The sequence below is a fragment of the Sphaeramia orbicularis genome, chromosome 9, assembly GCF_902148855.1.
Source record: "Sphaeramia orbicularis chromosome 9, fSphaOr1.1, whole genome shotgun sequence".
In the NCBI taxonomy this organism is placed as follows: domain Eukaryota; kingdom Metazoa; phylum Chordata; class Actinopteri; order Kurtiformes; family Apogonidae; genus Sphaeramia; species Sphaeramia orbicularis.
This window is the reverse complement of record NC_043965.1, coordinates 13,936,080-13,948,700: the sequence shown is the minus strand read 5'-3', so window position 1 is coordinate 13,948,700 and position 12,621 is coordinate 13,936,080. Positions and strand designations below refer to the sequence as shown.

The window sequence follows — 12,621 nt, the reverse complement described above, 5'->3', positions numbered from 1 at the left end:
TACTGGTAAACAATTTTTATGTATTGCTGAATAAGAAGTATTTCTTGAAAAATTTTAAGAAAGTTAAAAAAAAATCTTCAAAAAACTCCTTGGTAATGTCATATTTCAGTTTTCTTACCCTGAAGCGTTTTGCATCTGAAGGCTCATCTTCTCCCCAGTCATTCTGGGTGTCATCCATGAGTGATATATCTGAGGTGTTTTTCAGTGGCCTGTGATCAAAAACAGAAAAGCGGGTAAATATTCTCCACTGCGTCCATCTCTTCTGAGCCGCTCACTCTAAATGGTGCAGGAATACTGAAAAACAAAAGCATTGATTATATCCATACCCCACCCCTTTGCCCCAATGAGTCAATTAATGCTCACCTAAACCTACAATATCATTATCATTAATGATCCAGGAAAAACCCCCTGTCCCAAACTTAAACCGTCACCCATTTTGTCCTTCAGAACTAGCCCTTCACCTGACCCGTAATGAACCAGGTACCCATCAACGCAAAGCACGGCTGGTGAATAAAACTTACTTTAATCCCACTGAATCCTCTCCGACAGGCTCACGTCTCTTCTTCTTGCTAGTCTCTGTGGTCTTGAAGCCCTCGGGGAGCCACAGGCGCCCGTGCTCATGGCGGCGCTTTCGGGCAGCCACCACTCCCACCCCGAGGAAGGCCAGTATCCCGAAACCGCCCAGGACCAGGTAGATCGGGTACAGGTCCTGCGACGGCTGTGGGTCCACGCCACCTGGTAGGAAAAGGGACAGTCTGGTCATGACGGACCGAGAAGCAAAACGAGGACTGTCCAAAAAAAAAAAAAGGGGGGGTAGACTGGGACCGGGACACCCAGGATCAGCCTGAGTGTACGAGCAAAGCTAGTCCGGCTTTTCTTCTTCGTAACCCAGCAGTTCCCACTCCCAAAAAAGACCAGTTTTGTCCACAAGCGGCAGCGAGCACCAGAAACTGACTGAGGAGCTTCAGCGGTTGCAAAGCTAGCTTCTACTATCTATTCAGTAATAATCAGAATTGCTAACCACTTTTCATCAAAAAAGGGAAAAAAAGGATGGGGTGTGATAAAAAAAAAAAAAAAAAGAAAAAAGGGGAAAAAGAACACCACCACCTCCTCTCTCCCTTTTCAACCCAGGGTGCCAAGAGACAACTTTACCATTTCTTCTTTAAGAGAAAAAAAGGAGGGGGATTAATGAACTTCAAATTACTGCACGCGCTTTAAGCTGTAAAGACGAAGGATTTATTAGGATTTTCGAGATAACAAAGACTCCCAACTTCTAGCACACTCCCGATCAATTTTTCCCCTTCTCTTTTTTTCCACTAACGATTTTGAAATGATAAACTCCCCCAACCTAAACCCTTAGAGATGCATTAAGTCCTGGTATTACATTCAGTGAGGTGAAGGTTGCAGCAGCCCCTCACACTATGGGATGAAGTGTGTGTATGTGTGTGTATATGTGTGTGTGTGTGTGTGTGTGTGTGTGTCTGTGGACGTATATGAGCATATGTCTGAGAGGAAGACAGACAGAGACAGAGTTATATTGTATGGGTAGGGGAGGGGGGCTGGATGAGTTGATTTGCAGCAATTAACCATTTTGGAGCCTGAAGCCAGTGGATTTACACACAGAGGGAAGGATTGATTGTTTAGGCCATGAGATTCACAATTGCATTTGTTCGCCGCTGCATAACAAATACACAATCAAAGAGCACAAGGGTTAGGACCCGACCGAGGGGTGCGGCGGATACTACCGATTCGAGTGTGTGTGTGTGTGTGTGTGTGTGTGTGGGGAGAAGCACGTGTTTCATTCAGTTGAGTGTACTTCATACATGGACACATGATCAAGGCCAGTACAGATCATAACACCGGCTTTCCATGTTTTAGCCTTTTTTCTACAAATCACATTTAATCTGCATCATATAAACAACAAACAGTTTTCCACACTTTTAGTTTGTGTAAGAGAAAATCAAATCTACCGTAAAGTCACTATTGAGGTGTAAAGTTGGTGATTTTAATGCTTTTGCTATTAGAAATATTAATGAAAATACCCAAAACCAACAACACAATACTGAAGCAATTTTTATTTTGTTTTGTTCTCTCCAAACCTATTTCTCCTTGAAGTCATTTATCTTTAAAAATGATTCACAGATACACAGTTTTATTCTAAAATTCAGTATTTGTTAGTTTGTTGATTTGGGAGGACTGTAGTCTGCTTAACCCAAGTTCCCAAATAAATTTTTCTCTATATTTAACCTTTCTTAAATGATTTATCATCATTTATTATAATATTATCCTTTGTATTTTGTGCTTTTTCAGTGCAAATCATGTATTTTCCTGTATTTAATTTCCTGATCATATAGATGTTCATAAAAGCTAAGATTAAAGTTGAGGATTATTGTTAAAAACAAAGAAAACTGGAAAAAATGTGACTTTTTAAGCAAAGATATAAACATGTGAACACAAAAATAAGCATCTACATCCACTGTCATTGATCCAACTCCATGGGTTTTACTGGTGAATCAATGTTGTAGAAGATGATGGGGTTTCCACAGTAACTACAGAGCCTCTGAACATCCAAATGGGTCATATCTGATGACCATGAAAAGATGACAAACTGTATTTTACACCAATTATTTCAACTTATTGATACGATTAGTGGATCAGTTGGTATTAAACAGTTTAGATCAGTAGATGGTTTTGGTTGCCAGTTGCTGTTTGGGCCTTTATGGTTAAAGCATCCATGTTTAATGTAAACAGTGCTGTGAAGGTTGCTTTTAAAATGAGTTTACAGACCGTGAGTTACATAAGTAATGTAACTTAACGTTTTACTCTGACAAAAGGAATGGCATTTCCTGCTCTAAACTGTGAGTGTGAGTATGATGCAAAGGGTGCTGTCCCAAAAATTATGAACATATCAGTACTCACAATTTAGTCTACAATGTGTTTTAATATTATGTAGCAGCATAAAGAAACTGATATGTTTCAGCTCTAGATTCTCTTGAAAGTCTTAAAAACATACATTTCATTGACCTTTGTCTTGTGTTAGCTTTCTGTTACCATCTCTTATGTTAACAGGTCAGTTTTGACCCATGTCTTAAATCAGCTGTAAAATACACTAAAAACTATTATCTATCATCCAGTTTGTTTCTCATCTCTTGGTTATCTTGTTAGGCTTCCTTATCCATGAAAATATTGGTTTTAATATTTTTGGTATGGGCCTCTGGGCCTTTTTTTTTGTCAGTATACCCCTCCATGTGCTCTTTGCAAGTCACCAGCTCTAAACTGAATTGACCTCACATGTCTGGACAGGCCTGCCGTAGCTTGTTTTGTTTTTGTGCAGGTATACTGGATAACAAGGCAAAATGAGAATCCCCAAAAATTCACATGATTGGGAGAGGAGCTGGCTGTCAGTGTGTTGGCTGACAGTGCACTTATGATTTCAGTTTTGACTCTAATTATTGCTTTATAATCTTATTTTTATAACTGGGTCAAAACCGACCCTAACAGCACAAAGGTCATACTTTCAACCAGAGCATTTCATAATTTGGTGAAAAAAAAAAGTTTGTATTATTTTGTTAAAATAGAGGTTCCTGACAAAGTCAAAAAGCCTTGATGCAATAAACAAATTTTATGTGGTTCATTTATGCATTTAAAACCTAAAATGGGTCAGTGGCGACCCTAACACCAGAGGAAGGTTAAGCACTCTACAATAGTGTTCCAGCCCTTTTCTGATTTGATTCATTTTCAGCACAGAAAGGCCTTCTTCGCCTATTTTTATAAAGCTTTTTTACAGGAACACTCTATTCAGCTGTAACTACTTTAGCAATCTCCAACATTTTGATAAGTAACTGTAATGTAATAACATATTTTTTGAGACTGATTACATTTACACTTATTTTGTAATGTAATCATGTATTTAACTAATTTGTCTTCAGCACTGACTGCATAGCTGCATAAATGAAGAGTTACAAATTACTGAATCAGAGAACCTGGTATGTGTTGTACATGAATGTAAAAAACAAACCTGTCTTGGAGCTCTTTTACTATCTAATGTTTTTATGATTCTTGTAACTGTTTTTTTTTTTTTTTAGTTTTTTTTCTTTCATGCTGCTTGTTTTCTTGTGAGGTTTTCTTGTTCTTAAGCCTAACTTGGGGTGATTCTAATTGCAGTGAAACTACCTGATTAAATAAAGATTAAAATAAAAAAGATTTCTTCTAGGAATGCTCGCTACTAAAAGTACAATAACACGGAACAACTTGAAACTTTATGGGCAATATAAATCCTTTTTTTTTCTTTAATTAATTCACACTAGCTTGAGATGTACTCACTGAAAACAGCTTCAATGGTGTAGGGGACGTCCAGTGTGTCACTGGATTTCAAGGCTCCGAGGAAGGCTGCAGCCTCGTTGGTGCTCTGGAAACACTCTGTGGACTGCTGGAAGCACTGACGGTTGTCCACCTCCAAGTGGACGATTGAGCTAAAAACAGAAAACACGTTGAAAATGAATGATAAATCGGCGACTATTAAATGAACCTACAAGATAACACATTCAGAAAACTGAGCGAAGTACAGATTTTACAATATTCTTGCTCACCCTTTAATCTGTAAATGATCGAGCTCCCTTCTGGTTCGCTTGCTCCTTGTTGCCATATCATACAAATTCCTCTTGACTACATTCAGCACTTTACCAGGAACCTCTGACCATGTGTCGACTGAGCGCTTGACGTTGTACTTCTTGAGCTCGTGGTCGTTGCCATAGTAGGGGTAAACCATCGTTACCCCCTTAGCATCTTTCCTGAATATCACGTTGGTGCGCAGGACACGGCTCAGCTCACGCAGGAAGCCGAATGAGTTGTTGAGGAGCTGATCAGGTGTGATGAGGACAACTATGACCAACTGGCCCATGGCAAGCTTCTCGGGCATATTGTCAGCACAATCCAAGCCGTCCCACTCGCACTCTGCATTGTTGCAGCCCTGATCACAGTGGCCATCTGCGTAGTGGTCCTTGCAGTACTGGTCATATAGAGGGCTGAGGAAAAAGATAAGAATTTAGAGTTGTAGCCATTTGGAGGGTTTTATAAAGACTTACTGTGTGCAGTTATAAAGTCTGGAATCAGCTTGAGATATTGACAAATACAATGCAGACACACAAACACAAACCTAAATGCCCTTTTATGGTTATATAATCTAAGTTCCAAACAGGACAACAAAATGAGTAGCTCTTAGTTTTTACAATGCTAAAACAAAGAAAGATGATTCAATCTCTTAAATATAACTAGATATAACTAAAGCGACAGTAAAGACAGATATTCTGAAAATGAGAAATTATCCAAGTGCTCTAAGTCTTAAACTAAGGCCCTTGATTTGGGGTAAAAACATGTTTTTTTGGGGGTTTTTTTTTATAAGCTGGTGACATAAAGAAAAGCATTTTACGTTTTCTTCCTTGTATCCTGAAGGGCTTATTTTTCCTCCAGAGTTCAATTAAGTACATTTTTTCTTTTTAAATCTGAGATATGATCCAAACCATTGCTTAGCTTATATTTGGATATAGTTCAATAATAGCTGTAATATCTTAATAAGATTAAGATATTGTCACATTGTTCATTAAAATGAAAATACTTTTCTTAATTTTATGAAAAAAAAACCCCAAAAACTTACAGTAACAAAATAATTTTGCTTTCAAGGACAAAAAATAGTTTCCCAGCCACAAAGTTTTTTTTCTGACTTGAAATTCATTCCATTTTGCATTGCAGAAACCAAAGAACAAAACAAAAAAAGTTAATACAAATATTGTTAAAAAAAAAACAAAAAAACAAAAAACAACCAAATAAATAAATAAGCAATCTAAATCCTAGTATCCATGTTAAACATTTGTGTTGTTGCTCAAATTACTTGAGTCAAGAAAATTTCAAGATACAACTGAATCTGTTCTAAATGCTCATGGGTCTTGATGTTAACTGTTAGTGAGAAAATCTGAGACAGTGTTTTCACTGATGTTACAACATCACAAGAAAGACTTGCCTGAATGATGAAGAATACGTGGGCCATTTATTCACACTATTTGTCCAGTTTTGTTCATATTGTATCTATTAGACTTACTTGCACTGCCCCTCCAGGTTCAGGCAGTCGAAGCCGTCATAGAGGCATCCGGCGTTGTCACACTGTGAATCACACTTTCCATTATTAAAGTAGCGCCAGCACTGCAGTGAAGATGAGCAGTTCTTCCATGGATTGGAGTTGAGTGAGCAGTCCCCATTGTCCCAGCCGCATGCGTGGTTGTTGCAGAGCACATCGCAGAACTTGTTATGCTTAAGCTCTGCTTTACACTGTGGGATCCCACACTCGACCTCCACCTCTGGTGATGCCAGGATGTGGCATCGAAGGCCATTAAAGTTAGCTGGGCAGACGCAGTGGTAGTATGGCGCCTCAGTGGTGTATTCGCATGTGCCACCGTTATAGCAGGGGTTTGAAGTACACGGGCTGTTGGTGGGCACCTGACATGTGGGCCCAGTGAATGATGGAGTGCAGAGACACTTTGGACTCTTGGGACCAGAGATGCAGGTACCTCCATTGTGGCAGTGGAGAGTGCCACAGGCCTGAGCGTCATATTCACATGTAGAGCCAGTGAAGCCCTGTTTGATAAGAAGAAGAGGACAAGTCAATACCTCAAAATAAAAACAAATCTTTTTGTGTGCTAAAACTAAAGCTAAATAAAATAAAAAAACTAGGACTAAATAAAAATCATACTAAGCAAGATACTAGATATTAAAGGTGGGGTCTGAGATGTTTTCCTGAAGCATTTTTTAAAATATTGCTTAAAATCCCCATCACACCCCGATTACAACTAATTATTAAATGCTCTAACACAAAAATAAAAAAAATTAGTCACCTGTGGACTGAAAAAACACCATCCAATCATTTTGAGCGCCCACTCGAAATGATTGAACAGTGATATGTCTATCAAACTCAACTGCCATTCGCCCCCCCCCCCCCACGCATACCCCTCTTCGTGCATGAATCGTGCGTTCTCAGAGGCTTGAAGCGCTTGTACAGGAAGCGAAGCCTGAGCTTGGCTATATTAGCTATATTAGGATGGAAAGTTCATCGGCAAACTGTTTTGTCACTAACATAAATCAGTAGTAAATGTAACGTTAGTCACATAGGTCTGAACTGGGGCTGTTCTGTAAGAGCGGGGGTGTCGGAGGAGACTGAATGAGGTATGTATGGATCCGCGAGCCGGAGCCTCAGCCGGGGACGGAGCTGGGGCTGAGGCTGTAGCCAGCGTCGGAGCCTGAGTTGGGACTGTACGGGGATGGAGCTGGGGATGAAGCTGGAGCCTCAGCTGGTGAATTGTTGCTGTGCAGAGCTCGAGAACCCTTGGGAACAAGCATTGCGTGTGCCAGTACTCTGGAGGCTTCAGGGGGATGTCTGAAGAAAGGGGTTTGGACTTTTGAACTGAGTATTTTCAAAATGTAGCTTGCTCGAACCGTTTTCTTAAGATCTCGTACCCCACCTTTAATATACTACTAACATCCTACTAGATGCTAAGATATTATCAAAATCCACCATACTAAACATCTAAACTCTGATGTGGGTGGGGCTGTACTCACAGGAGGACACTTGCAGATGAAGCCATGTGGGGTGTTACTGGCTACAGCACAGGTCCCTCCATTACGACAGGGTTTGCCTTTACATCCATCAAACACTGTCTCACATCTCTGGCCTGATGACAGGGCAAACATGAAAAAGTCACAAGATTAATCTGGTATCATGAAATTTATAACTGTGAGGACATAGCTACTGGATACCCATCACATCAGGGTCAATAAAACAATATCCTTCAGAGATGCAAAAGAACAATTTCCCTTCATGCTCAGGTTTAGAAAATATTAGAAAAAGTGATCATGAAGCGCAGAACATAATTCTCTCCATGCTTCTTACACCTGTTCGTAAACAGACAGATGCATAGATCCCTCTCTGGACAGAATGTTTACCTGTGTATCCAGTGCGACACTCGCAGCGGTAGTTGTTGGTGAGCTGGATGCAGCTGTGTGTTCCTCGCGGGTCACAGGGGTTGGACAGGCACTCGTTGACGTCTCCCTCGCAGCGTTCCCCTACATATCCTAGAGGACAGATGCAGTGGTAGCCTCCAACTCGATCCACGCATTTGCCTTTATTGAAACACTTGGGCTCTTTGGTGACCGGATCGGTGAACGGATTGCAGTCATCGATGTTGATCTCACAGTGCACACCTAACAGAGGTAAGAAACAGTAACTTTAGGATTTGATATTTATGGGTTGTGGGCCATCAATAATTTGTGGACATCATCTCTAATTGACAATTCACATTTTACAGACTAAATAAAATAATCAATTAATTGAGTTGCAGCTCTAATAGTCAATGAATTTATCTATTAAGGTTATCGCTTTGCCTCCACTGAAACTGATCCATGATGAATATTTTGGTTGTATTCTTTCAAACTACACAAACAATAAAAAATACAACTTTAAAATTTCTGTTACTAGACGCATTGTTGAACTGTTTAACTCATAAAGACCCAGTGCTACTTTTGTGGCCATTCCCAAAATGAGTTTTTCTCTATATTGAACCTTTCTTAAGTGATTTATTACCATTTATTGTAATATTATCCTCTGTATTTTGTTTTTTTTTTCAGTAAAAATCTGTTTTGTTCCTATATTTAATTCATTGATCATGTAAAAGTTCATTAACGCTCAGAACAAAATTGAGGGTTATAATATCAGGAATAGACAAAACTAAAGAAAAAGCAACTTTTTCCAGTCAAATCTATCATTAACTGAACATGAAACCAAGTGTGTCCATCCACTGTCATTTGTCAAACTCCATGAGTTTTACTGGTGAATCAGTGTTGTGGAAAATAATGGTGTTTCCACGTTCACTATGGAGTCTCTGAATGTCCAAATGGGTCATATCTGATGACCATGAAAAGATGACAAACTGCATTTTTAACCAATTATTTACACATATTGATAGGATTAGTGGATCAACAGTATTACACATTTTACATGACTAGATAATTTTCATCGCCAGTGGATGTTTGGGTCTTTATGGATTAAACTGCAGTGATTATAGTTACAATATGTGGCAAAAGAGACAAAAATTGAATGAACTTCAGATACAGATATGAATATTTTCAGTGAAAAACAGAAACAACGATGATAAGCAATGTTTTGCATGGATCAAAGCCACAGACATTTTAGAATTTTCTCAGAATATTTTATCTTTTTAAGTATCCCTCATCTCTCCTTCCTTCTGGCTGTCCTACAACGCATATTTCCCTCATGTCAGGGAGGGAGAAATCAATAGCGTAACTGACAAGTGGTGGATGTGACTGAGGCAAGATGAGAGGAGGAGTCTTCAGACATGCCCTGGGTGCTGTTAAGCCCTAATTAATGAAGCGTGGAGACGAGGAGGAAGACGATGGAGAGGTAAACCAGTGTGGAGGAGTGTGTGTGCGTGAGGTCCGCTGACCTTGGGTTCCCCGGGGACAGGAGCATTTGTAGGTATTGATCAGGTCAATGCAGGTGCCCCCGTTCTGGCATGGCTGGGAGAAACATTCATTGATCTCATCAGAGCAGTTGGTCCCCACATAGCCTGGCATGCACTGAGAGGAAGAGGAGAAAAAGAAGAAGATGGAGGGAGACGAGGAGGGAAAAGTTTAATCAATGTCTGACATGAAACAGAGATGTTTTTTGTTTACTTGGCTATTTTCTGGCCTCCGTCCTGCCAAGGCCAGCAGATCCTTTATTCCAGAGGAGATTAACATAACCAATCTGTTCGCCTTCTATTTATAAACAAGCCTCTTCATTAGGGGAGCCTGGTGATGTTGGAAGTAAAAGTAAACCTTATACACTACACACAAATCCTCACTCATCTACACGTTCAAACTCATCCACAGAGATTTTTAATATATAAAGCATAGATTGTACGGTAGGATAATCACAACTGTAAATAGATTGGCATTTAAGCCTCCTTTCGCAATTGAATTATTAAATTAACTATTAAGAATCAACAGGAAAACATGTTTTAATGTTAAAATGTACTATTAATTATAACAAAGATAATCTAACCTGTGCACAAGCCACTTAAAATATGACTTAGTTTCAAGGTTATAATAGTTTTGGATTTTTCATTATAGTTTAGTTTTATTTAGTTTTGACTTTTTTTTTTTTTTTCTCTAATTCAGTTTGTTTTAATTTGTTTTTAGAGCAGATTTGCTAGTTTTCATTACTTCTCGTTATTTTCTAAATGCTTAGTTTTAGTTTAGTTTTAGTTTCTTTATATCTTTAATCTTCTTTGCCGTCGAATTCAAATAAATCTCATACAGGACTCTGCTGCTTCCTCCCAAATTTAGTCTCCATGTTTCCAGGTAGAGTGGGGACCAGAAGATGACTGGAAACCACAAGTGACCACAAGTGATGGACCGTTAAGTATCATATGGTGCATGCAGCTAAAACTGGTTGAGGAAAATAAATCGATTTCATATCAATCCGACACTGACAAAGACGAAAACGAAAGGAATTTTGTCCATAAGTTTTATACGTTATAGTTAGCTTTGTAAACACACAATACAGTTTCAGTTAGTTATCGTTTTTTTCTTTTAATTATAGTTTTTATTTATTTCAGTTAACGAAAATGTTTTTACAATTCTAGTTTTCGTCATTTCGTTAGTTTTCGTTCACGATAATAACCTTGCTTCATATGTTCTGACAAACACACAAAAAAAACCTTTATTTCTTTACGGTTGTTACCTTGCAAGTGTATCCCCCCAGGAAGTCAGTACAGGTCGCTCCGTTTTGGCAGGGGTTTGGATTACATTCATCCACCTGCTCCTCACAGTAGCTGCCAGTGTATCCGACCTGGCAGTGGCAGTAGTGGACGTTCCCTGCATCCAGACACTGACCAGAGTTACGACACAGATGAGCGACATCAACCCCTGGGAACAGAAGGAGAGACACTTTGCCTTAGTGTTGCTTTTGATTATGTACTGTAAACATCATCAGCAACGAACTAATTCACTGAATTTTTTCAACTCTCATGCTGAGGTTTTACATAATATATCAAATCAAATCAAAATTTATTTATATAGCACTTTACAACAACATAACGAAGCCCAAAGTGCTTTACATCTAAAAGCATGATTAAATTATAACATTAAAAAAAACAGGTTAATCAAGCCCCATAAATATGCATAAAAAAAAAGGACACTACATACATTGATAAAAGAGAGCACAGATTCAAACCTAATAGTGTCTCAGTGCTAAGGGTTAAAAGCCAGTTTAAACAGGTGGGTCTTTAACCTGGACTTGAAAAGGGGCAGGTCAGTGAGGACTTGCAAGTCAGGAGGCAACAAGTTCCACAGTTTTGGTGCAGCAACAGCCAATGAATGATCACCCCACTGTTTATATGTGTGTTGATCTGACCAAATAAAAATGATTTGAGCTTATAAAATACTGGGATTCAATGACAGTAGGTGTGAACTGAACATTATGAACATACAGGATCACAAAACAACTTAAGAAGGAAATGCATCTCATCCAGTATCAACTACAGCTGAGGTCCTAATAAAACTGAACAATGGTGACAAACTCGTGCAAAAATCATTTATGTGTGAGCTTTCTATCACAGACTTTCTTCAAGGCAAACACAATGGCCAAGTGAATGCAGCAGGACAACAGGCTTCACTTTATAGAAGAGACCTGTGTCTATAGAAACAGTGAAGAAGCACTAAAAATATACACATATATTAGCAATTGGATTCTGTTGGGTTTCTGTAAATTGACTTAGAGTCTGGTTTTGACCAACTCTATATATAAAATGTCAAGAGATAACTTTTTTTGTGATCTGGTGCCATATAAATAAAATTTGATTGATTGAGTGATTTAATTGGTTTTCCCCTGTAAGTCGCTTTGGAAAAAAGCGTCTGCCAAATGCGCAAACAAACAAACAATTGTACACAAAATATAAACCCATCGAATTTACAAGCATATAGAACCTATTGCTTTTAATTCATTAAAACACTCAGATCAAAGTCATCATATAGGCCTGAGGTCCCACACAGCTCTCTCTGGCAACATCGCCATGTGTCTGAAAAACGATCTGTTCTATACCCTGAAGCCCAGAGGGAAGGAGATGGGACGTGGGTATTCACTCACTTATAATACACATCCATTTTTGAAAAGCGTTGAGAAAAACTGTATCTTTTGTAGTAGTTTAACTCGCTTGTCAAAGCTCATTTGCTGTCAATGAGTTACACAGTGATTCATTTACATTAAAAACTGAACAGATTACATAAAATACAAGGACAAAGGTGCAGCTTTAAAATGAACTCTTTTATTTTTTAACTTTTATTTCTAGAGTTTAATCTTAAATTGTAATCCTGGCTTCAGCTTCGATATTTTGGTACTAATATGTATCTAAAAGCCTGCATACACACTTTACAGTACTCATAGGAATACAAGAACAGTAGAGCTGCAACCGATTAATCGACTAGGTGCTTGAAGTCAATGCAAGAAGTCCAGATTCGATTAATCAACTCAAATCGATTGAAGGGAGATATTCTATTGCAGTTTTCCTGAATTGAAGC

The 12,621-nt window shown here is 38.8% G+C and overlaps 1 protein-coding gene across 1 annotated transcript in view; it reads right to left on the bottom strand.

Moving 5' to 3' along the window:
• The window catches only part of notch1b (notch receptor 1b), a 58,316-nt gene that overhangs the window by 5,929 nt on the left and 39,766 nt on the right, over positions 1-12,621 (bottom strand). The window contains exons 21-29 of the mRNA XM_030143045.1: positions 10,787-10,971; positions 9,507-9,639; positions 7,990-8,247; positions 7,606-7,718; positions 6,095-6,627; positions 4,590-5,024; positions 4,324-4,472; positions 522-735; positions 119-209 (exon numbers count right to left, since the gene is read on the bottom strand). Coding sequence (XP_029998905.1) covers positions 119-209; positions 522-735; positions 4,324-4,472; positions 4,590-5,024; positions 6,095-6,627; positions 7,606-7,718; positions 7,990-8,247; positions 9,507-9,639; positions 10,787-10,971 — 2,111 coding nt within the window. The remainder of the gene's footprint in view (positions 1-118; positions 210-521; positions 736-4,323; positions 4,473-4,589; positions 5,025-6,094; positions 6,628-7,605; positions 7,719-7,989; positions 8,248-9,506; positions 9,640-10,786; positions 10,972-12,621) is intronic.